We start from the raw sequence: 18,536 nt of genomic DNA on the forward strand, positions 1-18,536 counted from the left end.
GCGCGCCGCTGCACCCGCTCGCGCTGGGCAACGTGGCCACGCTGCGGCGCATGCTCGACGAGCACCCCCGCGAGCTGGGCCACGTGCGCGTCGTCGGCGTCGGCGGCGTCCTGGACGCCGGCGGGTGCGCGCGCATGAGGGCCGCGGGGGCGTACGCCGTCGCCGTGGCCACGGGGCTCGGGGCCAAGGGCGTCGGGGTGTTTGAGGAGATTGCGCAGGGGAGCGGTGGTGGTGGTAGTGGTCTTGCTAGGGGCGGTGGGGATGGGAAGGGAGGAGCAGGAGGAGGACGAGGAGGGCAACGGCGGCAGCAGCAAAAATCTCTACTGTGAAAAAGGGGGGGGTTAGGCTGGGCTGGCATGCGGGATGCTTTCACAGAAACGACGTGGTTCTTCCTCGGTGGACGGCTAACTACTCCGTCCCCCCCTCGTAACGAAGCGGCCAAGAAAGTCCGGCCGGGAGGGAGAGGGGGATTGTTCCACGTCACGTCGCTACGGGGGGGGTTGAGGACGCATCCCATGAGCATCTACAAATGCAAGCGTGTGCAACGGGATGTGACATCCGCTCGTGCCCCTCAACAAAACAATAACCAGGCAAAACAAAAAACTGCAAATCCCAAAGGGTTTTCTGTGTGAGGAAGCACCGATGTGGGGATCCCGTACCTCCCCCGAGCCTCACGGAGGTCGTTCCGTGTCACCCGTTGCGGAACCCCCGTCACATGAGCGGGCTCAGCCTTATCAACTACCTAGTGCAAATCGCGGAAGTCCCGAGGTCGCGAAGGGGGTACAACAACGCTGCGCACAAAAAGCAAACCGGGCGGTTCCAGAGGACTCCTCGACTGTGTACAATGGAAAGTGCTCCTTTCTATCAAGTAAGATTTACGAAACTTTCACCTTGGCACTTGGCACTTTTGGTGGGAAAGACGTCGGGCTTGCACAAGCACGGGAGCTTGCCTCGGGCGTCGACATTCCAGTTCTCGCACGTAAAGTATGGAAAAGGGGGCGTCTTTTTGTTGTTGCTCAACGAAAATGCTGCAATGGGCCGATTGGGGCGGGATGTGCTCTGCTCACCGGCTGCGTACCTGGCGGACAAGTGTGCCCGTGAATGCCGTTGGCCGCGGCATTTTGGGCAGAGTGCGTCTCCACCTGGGTCTTTTGTGAGCCTTGATCCGAGGCTGTTCCTCTCGTGGCTCGCAATCAATGTCCGTGAAAGAGGGGGTTGGACAGGTCATCGTGTTCCTACGAGTCAAACCCTAGCCCCCGAGAAACCTACGCAACATCATGTGCTTGGTCAAGTCGTATCGAGAGGTTGGGGGTAAATGTGGAGGGGAGAGCAAGAGGCCCAATCTCTCGACAGATTCTAGAACAGAGTCCCCATATGAGCCGACAGCTAATGCTGTTCTGTTACATTCCGCTGATGAACGTATCACACTGGAATTGTTGAAACAAGGCGTTTCTTATCTGGCGGCAGTGTGCTCAAACTCCTGATGCAACATGCATCAAGCCATCCAAGGGGGGGGAAGGCAGTCGTGGGCGACCTACCCCATCCGATGTCGTTATTGGGGGCCATAAAGTTCTGAAAATGTATGACAAAGCTCGGGAAGCAAGGCGTCCAATGAGACCAATTCAAGCGTTCACAAACCGGGCGTAAAAAAAGCAGACTCGAGTGGGGTGGTGCCCGCATGCCTGCATGCATCCATACATGCCGTGGGAGCTATGCGAGCCTCATCCTCCTGTGCGCAACTACACTGCATCGTTCCGGTAATGCAGTTCCGTCCGAGAGGCAGACAAGGCAACTAGATCCCAAGGGGAATGCGTTCCCGCCCTTGCAGTTTGCTGCAAACCCCGGCCCAACCGAATCACAAGTCTGCCTCGCGAACATCGATGGCGTAATCGTCAGCGAATAAAAAAAAAAGGGGGGGGGGGGTTGGAAAGGGAGTCCTGAACCGGGTCTCACACGACACGTAGCTGGACGGACATTGCCTCGCCAAAAATAATAATCATGATGCTCTTCCAAAATCTGCAGAGAGAAGCTGACGATCAGCGATCTTGGCCTCCTGCATACATCCGCACATCCCACTGTCCCTGTTCTTCCTGCCGTTCCTTCATCTTGGCTGCAGGGGGCGCGACCCATGCAGTTTCATTGCGTCCCAACCATGCAAGAGGATATTTAAGCCAGCTCCCAGCACCCTGGCCGGGCGTCATGACCCTCCCAATCCCAGACTGCACTGACTTTGTCCCCCATCCATCCCCGATGCAAGTAGCCCCGCGTGTGAATCGACTGGTGCCAGGGCTATTACGACACAGCTCGTCCAACGGAAGACACCAGGCTTTCCGGAACTGGTGTGTCACGATGCAACTGGCAAGTAGCTGAAGTCATACCCAGACTGGATATCCCGATATCGTGCCTTTTCGAACTTGACCCACTCCAGGTTTTGGGCGCCCGTTGTTGTTGCTGCTGTGGCAGGCCGAGAGACGGATATCGACAGCTTTCCCTTGCCCTTGCCCCCGGGATAGGAGCTCGTCTTCATCAAAGGGTCGCCCGGGGGCGGGATCTCTGTAATGGAGCCGTGAGGCGAGTTGTCGCGGTCGCACCACGGCTGTACGCCTTGCAGGCGGATGGCTGGGTCAAAGTTGATAAAGATAATGGCCTTGAGACTCGGGTCTGCACCGCTGATGGAGTAAACGAGCGACCGCTTGTCCCACATGCCATTTGTGACCTGGCCTTGGAAGCCAGGCGGGACCAGAACCTGATGCAGTTTGTCCACGTCGGGCCCTCCAACACCAGCCAGTTTCTCCGGAGGCCAGATGCGCACTTCGCTCTCACGATAAAGGCGTTTAATTTCTTTTCCGGGGTAAATGAGGCTGTCGGCAACCTGTAGATCGGCTTCAACCTGCTTGCCCTTTCCCTCATTCTCACTCGCTTTGCGCTCCGTATACGGACGAAGCTTGCGTGACCCGGCCCGTAGCCGTATTCTTGGAGTGAATGGCGCTTCGTCGCTTGGTTCGTCGATGAGATCCATAAAGGTAGAACACGTGGTGTGATATGAACGTATGAATGTCTTGCTCAGAGTAGACATGATGATCAAGGCTCCGTCGTCGCCCGGGTGAACGTGATGTGGGGAACGCTGGGGTGAGACAGACGTGCCCTCTTTCTGGAAAGCGGTCTTTGCGCTTTCGGCATCGCTTGTGCCGTGGAGGACTCTGAACTGGTCTGCGCCGCTCTGTTGGGCTGCCGGAGCAGCAGCAGCTTTCTCATCGACGTACCGGTCCGTCTCCGAGAAGCTGGTCTCGAGAGTGTAGTAAGTTCGTCGAGCCGAGCTACGGCCTCCAAGCCACTCCTTTCTGGATTCCACGATTTGCAACTTCTTGGTGTTCTCGTGAGGTTCCAGTTTTAAGAATGTCCAGCGGTCATCCAGAGGGCCTTCTGCGTGTTTTCTGCGCCATAGCATATCTTCTGCGAGCACCTCGATCTTGTCCGGTGACGGGTGGCAAACCGGGAATCGAAAGCAATGATAGTAGGAGGTCCAGTCGAACCCGTCGAGGCCGAAAGTCGTCTCGTTGGAAAGGGCGTAAAAATAGTCGCCGAACACTTCAAAGCAAACCGTGCTGCCGATATCTGAGCCGGGGAGATTCTCCAGAACCATGCTTGGGTCAAAGAGCTTGTCGTTGCAGATATCATATGCTTGAATAACCCATCTTCTATAATTGTCCTCGCTGGCGCCAGTGTGCGTCCCAAATAGAACGTGGTTCTTGTTATTTCGCACAAAAAGTTTGAAAGCGGAATTCAGGTGGATGCCTTTATACCATTTAGTCGTAGGGTTGAATAGCAAAAGCCAATCTTCCGGCAGCGGTGTGCGGAAGCGGCACAGACAGGAGACGATGCCATCTGCGTAGTGAAGAGGCTGAAAAGTATCGCAGACGAGCTGTGTGCCATCAATGGCAATATTTAAAATGGAGTGAATATCGACAACAGCCTCCTCATCTGCAGAGTTGTGCAGGTCCAGCATTCTCAACGAGAGCCCGTCAAGATATAGGAGCATCCCATTGATGTAGAGGGCAAGATCGGCCACTGCCACAAAGGTGACCGAGAATGGAGAGACCAACGCGATGGCTCTTCGCATCTTGGCCAGTCGCCGGAGTGCTCGTGCGTACGGCTTTGATAAGGGCGATTTGCCAGGCGTTATGTCTTCAAAGATGGAGTTGGCAGTTGACTGTTGAGAGGCGTGAGCACTTGACATATGCAAAAGGGGACCCTCTGAGACGGCCTACCTCTAGCACTGCTCGACAAACCTGGTCATCTTGAATCAGAAAGCCAAGGTGGCGAGATGTCAGGGCCAGGTTGAAAAGATCGTCGACATCTAGGCACTTGGCGATAGTGACGACTATTTCCGCGGGTAGGGACTGTGGAAAAGCAGGACTCATCTCGACTCAAGTTGTCGGGAAGTCTTGCTACGCCATGCAGTGACCTTGGAGCCTGGGGAAAGACAATGGTTGACGAAATCATGGGAACGGAGCTGAGTAATGCGGGAACGACGATCCAGAGGGACAGTCGGAGAGCCATGCGGGAACGGGAGCGGGCCTTATATAGCGGACAGGCTGAACTCGGATACGATTCTAGGTAGAGAGCCTGATCGGTTGTTCACTCGTTCCCAATGTTCACGCCCACCCCATGGTAGCCGCCCTGCAGGCGAGACATCTCAAGCGACGACCGGTGAGCATGGTCGCTACCCTGTTCAGAAGAGCCATGTACGCTACACGGATGGCTTGTCGAACTCGTGTGAAAGGGATAGCTTCTCCAGCCATGTCACCGTACAAGAAAGGATGAAAGGTGAACAGTGAACAGGAGCAAAGGTGAAAGCGAGAGAGTGGGGAGCCGGGGAGCCGGGGAGTGCTCCACGAAAGTGGTGGTTCGCTTGAGGTATTGATGCGGCTCAAGTCATAGGAAAAACATCTAATTTGATAGGTAGGCCTTAGAGAGGTCAGATTTGGGGGGACACACAACCTTGGAAGGGCACCCAAGTCTGAGAACGGAAGGCTGCTGGGTGTGAGGGGGGAAGTTTGAGACGGACAAGGGTCGTGTGGATGTGACCTTAGGTACCTTATGGTGCGTTGGTAGGTAGTGACCCCTCCCTGAAATGAGGCTCTGTCGTCTCCTAGCTTCCCCTCCCAATCGCTCTCCTGCCCTCCCCCTTGCAAGACATTCGACACCCAGCACCCTTCCAAAACAATTCCAAAGCAATCTGTCGTGGAACATACCAATTTCATTCTGAAGACCTTTGATTCAGGATCCTCGCATCACCTCCTAGGTCGGGGTGTTTCCCGGAGGCATCAGGCCCTCGGATTTCTTTTCTTTTCTGGATGCACCTTGTATCTAATCCCGCGGAAACCTGCCTGACTTAGGAACCTTGAATCGTACCGAATATATTCCTCAACCTCCCTACATTCCTACGTTCTGCTTTTCTCACAGAAATTGTCTTTGTCTGACCATCCGCTTGCTCAACGTGAAATCTCAGCTTCCATGTCATTCCATAAGGTTGTCGAGTGGTACGTTATTCCGCCTCATACCTGGATCAGAAGCTGACGCTTGCCTAGTGCAAGATGTGTGTCTGTACGAAAACAACGGGAAGTATTGGACAAGCCATTGCACAACAATCGATGGCTTCGACCACATTTTCTTTCCAGGCCGTGTTTGTCTCACGCCTTTTCCTCCTCCGTGTTGTCCGACCGAGGATTCTAAGCCGCTGTGTGGCCTCATGAGCCCTAAAGTTGTCCATCCCAATCTCGAGATTCTCGTCAAGGCCGCGTCATCTGGCTAATCAACGTTGCCAACCATCTTCGACGCTTTCCATGACGGCCATGGATTCACGGGGAAAACTGGCCGTGGGCCTCCGACAGGGACCAAGTCGGAACAGGTGTGACCCAGTGCGGAGCCCAACACCTGGGAGGTGCAACAGTCGAGCCGGGACAACTAACTGGACTTGACCGCCTCTTCTTGATCCCTTCCTCCTATTGTGCATGGCATGGCATGGCAGCCTCACCGCCCTCTGGAGTCGATGGGCAAATTGTCAGGATACTGGCCTGGACAGAAAGTCCTATCATCATAGCTACGTGTCTCGAACAGCTCCTGTCGTCCACCCTGTGGCGGCCTCGCCATGATGGACAGTCTATCTGACCATTCTGGCTATGGTCATTTATGACAAGAAGCTAATTGGCCGAGGAATTTGGCTCCGAGTGATTGCTACGGTCAATGATATAACAGAGCTGAAAAAGCAAGAACGATATCGAGTCCTCTGGTCCACTCAGGATGCTTCACTGCTATGTGACATCTTCCGTTCCCCAATCGCTACGTTTCAGCTCCCTCCCGCCCCTGAAATACATGATGACAGTCACATAGAATGTACACCGCTACTCTCCTCTATATCTACGATCACCATGCGTTACTGGGGCTCATCCTTTTACACGAGACTCCAAAGATTCAGAAGGGCCGCGAAGACCAGCACCAGGGTGGTCAAACATGGTCAGCAACGTCAGCCGTGTCCGCGTGACACATGGCGTATGACTGCCACGAACCACTAAAGTCCTCTGCTGTTACTCCGCCGTGAGAGACAAAACATGGTCGACAGGGATGCTGTTATTTCGTACCACAGAAGCCACACCTCTTCTCGCGCCTCGGTGTTTCCACTGTATGCCAGCACTCGCCAGTCTATGGTCAGACCAGCTGTCCCCGGGAGAAGAGGGTTGGAGTGCTGTTTCTGCCCGAAAGCCGGCCCTCCAACAGACTTTATCGTAGAGATATGTCGTGGCATAGTAAGACTATCGGGCTCCCTCATGTGACTTTCTTCAGCAACACATGTTTTTTTTTCCAGCCCATGGCTGCTTACAACTCCTGTCAAGCATAGCCACCCCCTAAGGGACAAATCGCCATCTGTGACAGGCTACTACACGATGGAGGTCAGTCAGACATGAGGCCTTGTCATGCATGACGCTCGCAACCAAGATCTTTTAGCTGCACGTCATTCTTGGGTTGGATGCAGGGAGTGGTGCGTGCCAGACGAATGGCCATACAGCCTCATCTGATGATGTCGGGGTACAGTAGCTCGATCTCGCGGCTAAGATCGGTCTTGCATGTTTGCCTACTTTCTGAGAACACCGGCCATCTTGATTGTGCAGCTTTAAAATACCGCATACTGCACACGAAGGGGAAAAAAAAAGCCTTGCGCCCAGGATCTCTGTGCCATTCTTCCGGCTCTCCCCCTTCCGTCTGAGGTTAAAAAGACCACCTTGGGCAGTTGTTGCATGTGACACCTCTACTTGGCACTCGATCATACGGTTGCTACGATGCGCATAGCGAAGGTGCAGGTATATCGGAAGGTGCCGTTCCATGCTTCCAGGGGACAGGCAAACATGCAGGCAGGAAGCATTCAAGCATCTGGTTGGTATCTGTTGACCGGCATACGCAATGCATTGGTATGTCAGCCCTACCTGGAGCTACACGCTTTCCTGCACACCGATCCCGCCGGCGCTGCCCTGTTTGTCACCGGCGAGGATGCCGCCAAGCCGGAGCTCCGTGTCCTCGACTGGACTTTGTTCCCCGACCCGTCGTGCCTCCGCGGAGACACACGGGCAACGGCCCCGCCCCCGCCCAAGGTATGAAGGATGAGTCAACAAAGTCTTATCTCCTGCATGAGTAGTCTAGGTACATGTACTGTGCAGGGCGCACTCCTAGAGAAAACTTTCCTAAAAGAGCCAAGGGCGACTTTGGGCCGAGTGACGCACTCTTTCTCACTGTCCCTTGCCCTCGTCCGGACGGGTTGGTTATGCTGCACCAGAGATAGGTCAATAAGACCACCCCATTCAAGCTGGACGCCGTTTGTAATGTTAGCGGCATTGATCTGCCCCGTTCTATTGTAGGCCGCGTCCCGCGTCTTACACGGCCCAAAATCGCCAAAATCGGGGATCTTTGATTTCGATGGGGGATTCCAAACGTGGCCCTGGATTATTCAGAGATCACCTCCTCCTCCCGGAGGTTTCGTATTTTCACTCAGCGCCTGCAGCATCATAATTCCGCACCATGGCTCTGGATCCAGAAGTCGACCTTTTCGCCCCCGTCACCGTGGACACGGTCCTCGAGGTCCGCACGGGGAAGATGACAAAGTTCAAGGGGGTCAATGTGGAATCCGGCATTGATAAGACCATCTGTGACGGGCCCGTCCAGGTCAACACGTTGGGGATCGTTGGCGACGAGCACGATCCCACGTTCCATGGCGGCGTTGACAAGGCTCTCCACGGCTGTAAGTAATTTGAAAGAGAGAATGGCACCTTTTCTACACGTTCATGCTCCAGGGGGAGAAAAGAAACAGCCGGGCTAATTCATAAAACACACAACTCCGCAGACTGCGCGGAGCACTACAAATCCTGGAGCAAAGAGTACCCGTCCGCGGCAGAGCGCTTCGTGCCGGGCGGCTTCGGGGAGAACCTTGTCCTCCCGCGGATGAACGAGAGGAACGTGTGCATCGGGGACGTCGTCTCGGTCGGCCCCGAGGTGGTCCTGCAGGTCAGCCTGCCGCGGCAGCCGTGCTTCAAGCTCAACCACCGGTTCGAGCTCCGGAACTTTGCGCCCAACACTTGGAAGACGAGCCGCACGGGGTGGTACTACCGCGTCCTCGAGGGCGGGAGCATCAGGGCCGGGGACGAGGTCAGGCTGCGGCGGCGGGCGCACCCGGAGTGGACGATCGAGCGGATCCAGGAGTACCTCCACCGGAGCCCGGACCGGCTGGACATGATCGAGGAGCTGGCGGCCATCGAGGAGTTCGGGGCGGAGTGCAAGAAGCAGTTCGCGGGCAGGATAGCCCGGCAGAGGGCCAAGGAGCGGAGGGCCGCCCGGGACAGGGAGGAGAAGTGGCTCGACTTCCGGGTCGTCGAGAAGGAGCGCCAGACGCCGCGGATCACCTCCTTCACGCTCGAGGCCGTGGAGCCGGACCCGGAGGCCGAGGCGCTGGAGCCCGGGGCGCACGTCAAGATCCGGCTGGCCAACCGCCTAGTGCGGGCCTACTCAGTTGTGGACGGGGACCGGAACCGGTTCCAGCTGGGCGTCGCGCTCGCCGACGACGACCGCGACAGCGGGAAGAAGAGGAGCAGGGGCGGGTCCAGGTACCTGCACGGGCCGGACGTGCGCGAGGGCACCGTCATCCAGGTCGGGCGCTTCACGAGCGCGGTGCCCGCGGCGGCGCACGCGAGCGCGCACGTCTTCGTGGCCGGCGGGGTCGGCATCACGGCCTTCCTGGCGGTGCTGAGGCGGCTGCGGCGGTGCAACCACGCCTTCGCGCTGCACTACGCGGTGCGCTCGGCCGGCGACGTGCCCTTCCGCGCGCGGCTCGACGCACTGGCCGAGGGCTACGCCGGCGGCAAGGTGGTCATCTACGACGGGTCGCGGGGCCAGCGGCTCGACGTCGGCGCCGTCGTCAGGTCGCTGCCGTGGAACGCGCACGTCAGCTTCTGCGGCCCGCGGCGCATGATGGACGAGGCGCTGGCCGCGACGCGGGAGGCCGGCCTGGGCGCCGACGAGGTGCACTTCGAGGCCTTCGAGGCGGACGCCGCGTCGGGCGACCCGTTCGAGGCCGTGGTTGCGAACCGCGGCGGCCGGGTGCTGAGGGTCGGCGCGGAGGAGACGCTGCTCGAGGGCCTGCGGCGGGCGTTTGGGGACGACGACGTCGTCGCGTCGTCGTGCGAGGTGGGCAACTGCGGGACGTGCAGGGTCGCGGTCCGGCGCGGGACGGTGGAGCACCGCGGCACGGCGCTGGCCGAGGAGGACAAGGGCGAGGCGATGCTGTCTTGTGTTAGTCGCGGCGTGGGGAGGATTGAGATTGAGATCTAGGGAGCAAAGGACGAGATCCAGGGCAAGTTTCCAGATCCGGAGGGCAACTTTCTGTGTATGAGCGAGACGCACAGCGAGAAAGGAGTGTATGTGCGTGTGGTCCGATGAGAAAAGCGAGGAAGGGAAGGGCGGGAAAGGGGGAAAACGGTCTGGTGTGCCAATTTAATCACATCATCATGCGAAGGAGCAAGCGCAAATTTAAATGCCATCACGTCCTTTTTTTCTCACACGCAGGCAAACACCGGGGATGATTCGACAAGATTGAATATTGCCATTTTTGGTCCTGATTTTCAAAGGCCCGTCGCTCGTAATCAGCATGAATGTGCACTTTTGCAGCATCATGACCACAGCGCAGCACAGCGCGACGCATTCCTATTCGCCGCCCTGCCCGCCGGACTCGACACGAGCGGCGCCCCTGCCCTTGCCACCATTCCCAACGCCCCCGCCGCCGCCGCAGCGGTGATGACGATCGTCGCCAGCGCCATCGCCAGCGACGACACCCCGGTCTTTATTCCCGCCGGCGTCGTCGCTCCTGCTGCTCCTGCTGGCGCGAGGCTTACTAGCCCGGCCGGCGCCGCCCACCCAGAACGACACGACCACGCCGCCCGCGCACCACACCGCCAGGCTCCACGTCATGGTGGACCACCCCCTGCCCGCGTTGACGTAGCCGGCCATGAAGCTGCCGATCGTGCCGCCCAGCGCGAACGACGTCGTGTACAGGCCGTAGCCGATGCCGTAGACGCCCTTGTCGCCCCAGATCCCCGGGTTGCGCGCCGCCTTGGCCTCGATCGAGTAGGTGATCTCGGCCATGAGGGGCACGTTGCAGAAGGTGGTGCTGGCGCCGAGCAGGACCAGCAGCGCGCACAGGAGGACCTTGTGGCCCGTCGAGTCGTCCGTCACGAAGCGCAGGCAGACGAGCAGGGGGAGGGTCAGCAGGAAGCCCGCCAGGGCTGGGGGGCGGGCGCCGACGCGGTCGGACAGCATGCCCACGAGCGGGGACGCGAAACCGGGTATGAAGATGCAGAAGAAGATGAGGCCTGCGGCGGTGGAGGACCAGTGGAAGGTCTCCTTGACAAAGAGCGGGATGACTGTGTCGAAGGCGAACCTGGTCACGGTGCAGAAAGGATTGGTCAGCGGTTGCGTTCGTTTGCGTCACATTGCGTGGGACGGCGACTTACATGATGCCAGCGATGATGACGCAGCCACAAAGTGCAGCTAGCATCCGCATGGATTTGAGGAGCGTGAGGTGAGGGTGCACTTTCTTGACACCTTCTGGTTGCCCAGGGCCGGGAGATGATTCTCCGATAGGTGGAAGAGGGCTGGTTGTCGGACTGCTTGGCCGCTCTTGTCCGAATTCGTTTGTAAGTGCAGGTTTTAAAGTGCTATTCTGGTCTTGTGGGATTTCCAAAGTGCCTTTCTCCGAGTGCGACATCCCTGCTTCGCAGTCTGCATCTCCTGGTTTCGGCGAAGATGCAGGATTTGTATTCTTGTCCTCCTGGATCCATTGCCGGGCGATCTTCTTCTCGATCATCAGGAGCCGAAGCACGATGTCGAGGAAGATGAAGGCAAATGCTATGTAGTACACAGCATAGTAGCCAGCGCCGCCGTAGATTGCACCACCCAACAATGGAGACACGAATAGTCCCAGAGACAACGAGATGCTCACATAACCCACACTCACGCCAATCTTATCGCCCATGGTGTCGGCAAGCAGTGCCAGCCCAACACTCCAGACAATAGCGGCACTGAGGCCCTGGAGCAACCTCCCTATGACTAACAGGGCGACCGTCTTGCCCAGACATAACAAAAGTGTCGAACCCGCCAGGGCAAGCAAGCCAAGAAGAAGTGGCCATCTCCTGGAGCTCGTGTGATCGGCGTAGAAACCGGCAATGGGACTCCCTAGGCAGAGGGCACCGTTATATATACCAAGAAGTATAGCGTTCCACGTCTGCACATCCTTCTCCGCGACGCCAGCCTGAACGCTGAGGGAGTAGGGTAGGACGGGGACGATGAGGCCGTACAGGAAGATGTCCGTGAAGATGGCCAGACAGACAGTGGCCAGGATGAAGTTGCTGGAGGATCGGAAGGCGAGAAAGAGCGGCGGTTTCGAGTTCGGGGAGTCATCTCTGGCTCCCGACAGGAAACGCCATGCCTGTCCGAGGGCTGATTTCATGGCTCGTGGACGTGTCCGAGGTTCAACCGACAGCCTTAGCCTCGCCGAGTATGGTTGGATTGTTGTTGGTGTTTCTACAGGGTAATAGAACGAGGAACAATGAATGGTGCATGTTCGACATGAAGATATGCTCTCATGTCAAGATGGTCGAAAAGATATGTCACATCCCATCTTGACGAGTATGGCCAGAGGTTGAGCTAAACCCGCCGTTGACATCAACGAGGAAATTTACATAATGGACCACCAAGGTGGAGGTGCACCAGCAGCGAGTCCGCGGGGGCCGGTAGCGCATTGACTTGCCAAGACAGGCAATTCTATCCGCTGTGCCTTGAAGCATACCGCTCTGTGCTGTACTAGAAGCCATGATTAAGCATTATGGCCACCGCGACGATGGCCAAGTTGGTGTGAGATGATGGAGCAAGCCGTTTGCTCCAAGATCGTAGAGGCCAAGTCTGGAGTTGAGCAATGGAAGAATAAATTGAAGACGCGGTACACGGTTGTACAAATACAACCTGGTTCCGGCGTGGAGTTCTTATCGATAATGAAGCTTACTTCGTACTCTGTCAGAAGCGGGTAGGTATCTCCATGATTGAGCCAATGGCAACTTGACCAACACGGCTATTTGTGGAGCCTTTTCAGATCACCAAAAAAAAGTTCAATGCTAGATTTTGAGATCAAGTTCATTGCCAGTCGTGTGACGACCTCTCAATCCAACAGAGACTCCATTCAGCGATCTTGCTGCTCAAATCCCTGCAGCTCATTTGAGCTGTAAGCATACTCCGCCATGGCACCGATACCAAAGTCTATAGGCGACTTTGTTGTCCTGCCGCTCTCCATTCCTGCGCTCCCATCTTATCCCAAAGCCGTTATTCATCACATCTACGTGCGCAAGAATGCGCCCAAGAACCCAACGCCAGATGACGAGCGGAGTCTCTTTGTCACCAATGTACCAATAGACAGCACGGAAGCTCATCTGCGTGCTCTATTTGTGTCGCTCGTTGGCGCCGGCAGGTTTGAGAGCATTGCTTTTGAGGATGAGAAGACAGGTGCTGCTCAGACCCCAGCCATCCAGCCCGGCCAAGCTGCGAGGTTATCAGCTCTCTCCAAGAAAAGGAAGAGAGACGAAGCCGAGGAGGAGGAAGCTCAGGAGGAGGAAGCAGCGAGATTGTTGGAGACATGGTCTCGACCCCTGCGGCGGAGCGGGAGCACTGCTGTGGCGTTGATGGCAGACGAGAAGAGTGCAGACCTGGTCCTCAAGGCCATCACGAAACTCCACAAGACGAAGAAGTACCCTGTTTGGGGAGAAGGCGTGTCGGACAAGGTGCCGGCCATGGGTTCGGCATGGCTTAGATCCCACAACCAGATGGCGTACCCGGACAAGGTCGACGTCCAGAGCGCCGTGGATGCCTTCTTCACCGTCTTCAACAGGAGGGAGAAGGAAGCGGCCGAGATGGCTAAACGACTGCGCAACGAGCCTGACGAGGATGGATTCGTCACCGTGACTCGTGGAGGAAGGAACGGGCCGGCGGGCAAGGCCGAGGCTGAGGAGGCGCGCCAGAAGATGGTGGCCAAGCAGGACAAGAAGAAGTCGGAACTGACCAACTTCTACCGCTTCCAGCTCCGTGAACGCAAGAAGGCGGAGCAGGCCGAGCTGCTGAAGAAGTTTGACGAGGACCGAAAGAAGGTCGCCGCCATGAGAGAGAAGAGAGGCAAGTTTAGGCCAGAGGCATGATCGACTCTACCACTGGAGGAGTTACAAATGTGTGGGAGCATAGATGTCCCTCGGTGGTGGATGACTTGCACGAGCAATATACAGGGTGAGTCCATCACTTCTCCTTGCTCCTTCTCAACGCCTGACCATGATGATGCCGCGGGGCCATCAGAGAGCCGTGCTGCCATGGGAAACCGTGGTCTCACGGATCGAAGATGAAGGAAACCGCATTACAAACAATCTTCTCAACCACCTCTGAAACCGATTGCTTTCCTTTAGCTTTTCGACATACCCAGTCGGAACTCTGCTGACGTGAACTAGCCTAGTTTGCCTTGTTCGCCTCAACTGTCAAGATCATTCAATCTGACGGAAGGATGCGTCTCCTCAGTCGGGGTCATACCCGTCTTTACGTCTTCGCCGAGTCCATCGGCAATATCGAAGTCCGTAAATGCCACACCGAAAGAAACCAATTGCCAGTGAAGCACCTGCATCGGCGGATGAGGAGGAACCAGGTGGCAGCAGCGTCGACTTGGAGACGCATACATATGATACCCTGGTCTTGACCAACAATTCAATTAGAATATTTTGACCTGTACAAACCACAGTGTCCTGGGTGCATCTCATCATCATGAGGCACAGGGGTCAATCCTTCGCCGTTCGTGCCCAGGATCACTCTTCGGCGCGCCAACCAGCACGCATGCTTCAACAGAAGGCAGGCTGGCTCGGCCGCAATGACTTACTTATCAATGCCTAATTCATATCATCCAAACAAAAAGGAAGGAACACGTTTGCAAGGGTCTCTTTTTGGGTCGCGACTGCCAACTTGGACCAGGTTCCACGCGAGAGTGGGTCGCGATTGCTGCCACAGCAACGAGGCCAGGCGAGCCAGGCTAAACAAACACATGCCACTTTTTCGCACCGGCCTCAAACCACTCAAGGATATCGCCCAGGGGCCTTGTTATTCCATGTGTATCAATCAGTCTTGTGCATGCATACAGCCTGGCTTTGCGGATCCCCACCTGTCCCGCGCGGGAGTGTATCAATAATTGCAAATTGAAACTTTCATTCAAACAAATCAAGCCGCCACCACCCAAGCTCCGAGCGCGACGACCAGCAACCACATCCGTTCCGAAGTCCGGAATGACCAGAGCAAGCAGGCCGCGATGATCGAGACCGAAAACCTGCGTACGGCGTCGCTGTACATCAATAACCAGCTCTTGTCCCGCGGATTGCTCCGAGATGGCCAGAGCATTGACTTTGCGGACCCTAGCAGAGGCGGAGATGTTGCTGCCACGATGGGCAAGGTCATGAGCGTGGTAAACGATCTAATCCTCCGGCGCGATGTAAGCCCTACAGTATTCTTTGATAATCCAGAAGCGCATACATGATTCTGGCCTTCTGTTTGCGACTAGCGATGCTGACGATCACATCAATCGACAGCGCGACGCTGAGCACCGGGAATCGCTCTCTACCACCTTGCGCACCGTTCGCGCCGAATCTCTGAAGCAGACCAACGATCTGCAACGGCTGCAAGAGAAGTACGCCGAGACACAGCGCAAACTGAACATCAGCACAGCAGCTGAAGAGTCCCTGCGCGCTCAACTCCGTGCTGCCGAGGCAGGCGCTGCCCGACTCAAAGATGAGGCTGCTAAGGCCAAGGCACTTTGTGCTCAGACACGCGCGGCCTGTGCCAACGAAGTACGGAAGAGGGACCGCCAGATTGAGGGCCTGAAGAAGGCAGTCGCAGATGCCGGCAGGGCGCGGGGCGAGCGCAGGAACCCGGGAATAACCACAATCACGGTGACAGGTGATATCGGCGGTGACGAGACCGCTGACATGAGCCCGACGCCGACCAACTTGAGCCCGGAACAAGAGGAAGAGTACGATATGCTGAGGCAGGAGACGAACTCGTTCCTTGCCGAGCTGGCGCGAAACCTGAGCGAGGAGAACGAAACACTGGTTGCTTTGGTGAAGAAGACGACCCAGAGTTTGAAGGAGATGAGCGGCTTCTCTGACCGAGACGGCGCCGCTGAAGGGGATGGCCACGTAGTATCGCTGAGGCCGAACCCCGAGGAGATGGCAGCCGAGGTTGACGCACTATTGGAGCATCTGCGCACCATCCTGACCAATCCTTCGTTTGTGCCGATTGAGGAGGTGGTTGTGCGCGACGAGGAGATTCATCGTCTCCGTGTTGGCTGGGAGCAGATGGAGAGCCGGTGGCAGGAGGCGGTGCATTTGATCGACGGTTGGCGCCGTAGGATGGCACTTAGTGGACGTCCGGTCAACATGGAGGAGCTCAAGATGGGCTTACGGCTCAGTCCTGTGCGCGTCAAGGACGTCGCAGAGACTTCACAGGGCCTTGGACCTCGTCTTGCCACTCTCCAGGAGGATGAGGAGATCAGCGAGATGATGCAGCAGTCTCCCAGCCCTTCAGATTCGCTGCATCTTGTGCCTGCACCCCCGCATTACGATGGCCTTGAGGATAGCGACTCCGAGTCTAGCATCTTTGAGGACGATGTCGACATGGGTGAGCTTGAAAGAGACGAGCCTAACGTGCAAGTCTTGGCACAGTCTACGATGCTGCCGCCATCACTCCCTTCGTCACCACTGCCTCCACCTCCCGAACTCAGCCCGCTGAAGGATAACTACTCGTCGGGTAACAAGGGTGGCTTGAGTGCTGTTGCAAGGGGTGAGAAGCCGCGGAGGCGGCCGGGAGACTTCACCACGATCGTCGAGGAGAAGACGGCCGAGGTCGCCGCCGCAAATATCCAGGAGATGCCGCCACCGCCTCCTCCGCATGCCGACAAGAAAAGGCCCGAGCGGCCTGCACCTGTCGAGCGGAAGAAGGCTGTCGAGCCGGCAGCACCCCCCAAGATTGCCGCTCCGCCTCCTTGCCAGATGCCTCTGGCTGATGCTCGACGCCCGGCATCAGCTGCCTCGAGCTCGTCTGTGGATGAGCTCAGCCTGGCCAAAACAACAGAGCCTTCGCCATCGACGCGGCCGGCTTCCAGACAGCCTGTCAAGAAGGTCGCTTCCACTGCGTCGCTGAAACAGCGACAACAGCAAGGTAGGCATGCGTCGCCCAGGGACAAGGCAGAAGCTCCAGCTCCACCAAGGCAACAGGCGTCAACCCTCCGCCCGTCATCACGGACAGCCACGGCAGCGACGAGCAACACGAGGACAACCACAAGGCCTACCCGCCCGACCACCACGACGCGCGGCCGGGACGAGACAGCTCGCAAGGAGCTACCGGTGCACTCGGCAAGACCCTCAGCTCCTCCTCCCAAGTCTGCCACCAAAGCTTCCCCTTCCAGTGCCGACGCGCCCAGGGACGAGGCGGCGGAACTGGCATTTGCGCAGCCTCCAGCAGCCACGTCTTCCTCCTCATCCAGCTCCGAAATGCCACCGCCGCCGGTTCCCGCCGCAGAGTCCGGGTCGCGCTCGCGTTCCCGCTCCCCGGCCAAGGTCAACTCGCGTCTTCCGCGCGCCGCTAACGCCGCCGCGGCCGTACCGCAGAGCCCGGCCCTGACCACCGCCAACATCGCCGCCAAACTCGCAGCCTCGGAGCGCGATGCTGACGCAGCCCGTGTGCGGGCCAAGCTGCGGGCGGCGCGTCTCGGCCGACAGCACGTCGGCGCTGCTGATGCGGCCACCTCAGCCGCTGCGTCTGAGGGGAAGAAGCCCGCGAGGAGCAGCGCGGAAGATATCGCTGGTGATCCCGTCAAGAAGAGGAGCGGGCCTCGGGAGTCCGCTGGCACCACCAACGTTGAGGAGACTGAGGTGGCGCCGCCGGCGGAGGAGGAGGTCGCGACGACGGGTGGAGAAGATCAAGGAGAGCCGGAGCTCAAGGTGGAGAAGCCGCGGAAGCGGGAGAGGAGGGTGAGCAAGGCGGCGTCGCGGCGGCGGAGCACGCTCAACCCCTGGGAGCTGGAGAGCTTGATTACTGGTGGTGCCGGGGTGCCGGCTGGGTGAGAATTACGGGAAACAGGATTCTCAGCATGAATAGGATAAGTCAGCGTGGGATCGGTAAAGGTTGTCGGGCAAGGCAGGGAGGGAAGTCGGGCAGGGCGTGGGAGGAGGGGAGGAGTTGTTTTTTTTGTTTCGGCCAGTATAAAATTACCCTTCTGGATTCATTAGAGATGATGTGTCATGAGTGCACGAGTTTTATGAATACCTAATTCAACTATTGTTTTCATCCTTATACGTTCTTCGTGTCTACATATTCTAGGTGTTGTTCAGGGTGATGACCACATGGCAAGTGGGCGTCTGAATAGGTGACGGAAGTTCATCAGGAGCTACCTCGATCTTAACAAATCAATATCCTTGTCACACATCCTTGCCTTGGAACTCGGAAGGGCTATCCCACCACCTAAATCCGATGGGCTTGATGGGTAGACAAGTACTTCTGTTAGCAGTCCGTCAACTAATCTGACCTCACTTGCATGGCTTCCTTGGCATAAATATGCAGGCAAAGGTTTTTTTTTTTTTTTTTTTGCTGTAGATAGGTATATATGTCAATTCCCCATTTCTAAAGACACAGAGCTGCTGCACAAACCATAAATCTATCATTGACTTGGCATTCATTCGTAACATCATTAAACGCCTAGCGAAGGCAAAGGGGGTAGGGGTATATCGCTCCGTCCCCATGACTTCACACAGACTTGCTGGTCAAGGCAAGCCGGCCAAGCGCTCTGCAGTAAATCCCCAAGGGAGGCCAGCCAACCAAAGCAGTATGGGCCTCTATACCGCACACATCCAGCCCCCCTTGTGAATTTCCTT

General features: G+C 57.1%; 5 protein-coding genes across 5 annotated transcripts; 3 read left to right on the top strand and 2 right to left on the bottom strand.

Moving 5' to 3' along the window:
- Positions 1–329, top strand: E0L32_006222 (uncharacterized protein; the record flags this gene model as incomplete). Its single annotated transcript, XM_031140831.1, has 1 exon — positions 1–329. A coding segment is annotated over one exon (329 nt), but the record flags the coding sequence as incomplete, so codon positions are not given.
- A 2,015-nt stretch (positions 330–2,344) lies between these two features.
- On the bottom strand, positions 2,345–4,421 carry E0L32_006223 (uncharacterized protein; the record flags this gene model as incomplete). The annotated part of the gene is made up of 2 exons (XM_031140832.1): positions 2,345–4,210; positions 4,269–4,421. 2 exons carry the CDS (start codon positions 4,419–4,421, stop codon positions 2,345–2,347), a joined length of 2,019 nt encoding a protein of 672 aa, XP_030994961.1.
- Positions 4,422–8,055: 3,634 nt separating this feature from the next.
- Positions 8,056–12,046, bottom strand: E0L32_006224 (uncharacterized protein; the record flags this gene model as incomplete). The annotated part of the gene is made up of 5 exons (XM_031140833.1): positions 8,056–8,280; positions 8,383–9,024; positions 9,076–10,022; positions 10,341–10,978; positions 11,052–12,046. 5 exons carry the CDS (start codon positions 12,044–12,046, stop codon positions 8,056–8,058), a joined length of 3,447 nt encoding a protein of 1,148 aa, XP_030994962.1.
- A 784-nt stretch (positions 12,047–12,830) lies between these two features.
- On the top strand, positions 12,831–13,778 carry E0L32_006225 (uncharacterized protein; the record flags this gene model as incomplete). The annotated part of the gene is made up of 1 exon (XM_031140834.1): positions 12,831–13,778. One exon carries the CDS (start codon positions 12,831–12,833, stop codon positions 13,776–13,778), a length of 948 nt encoding a protein of 315 aa, XP_030994963.1.
- Positions 13,779–14,920: 1,142 nt separating this feature from the next.
- E0L32_006226 (uncharacterized protein) lies at positions 14,921–17,729 on the top strand (the record flags this gene model as incomplete). The annotated part of the gene is made up of 2 exons (XM_031140836.1): positions 14,921–15,073; positions 15,132–17,729. 2 exons carry the CDS (start codon positions 14,921–14,923, stop codon positions 17,727–17,729), a joined length of 2,751 nt encoding a protein of 916 aa, XP_030994964.1.
- Between the last annotated feature and the right edge of the window lie 807 nt (positions 17,730–18,536).

The sequence above is a fragment of the Thyridium curvatum genome (assembly GCF_004353045.1).
Source record: "Thyridium curvatum strain D216 chromosome Unknown NODE_35_length_383278_cov_80.659980, whole genome shotgun sequence".
Taxonomy (NCBI): domain Eukaryota; kingdom Fungi; phylum Ascomycota; class Sordariomycetes; order Thyridiales; family Thyridiaceae; genus Thyridium; species Thyridium curvatum.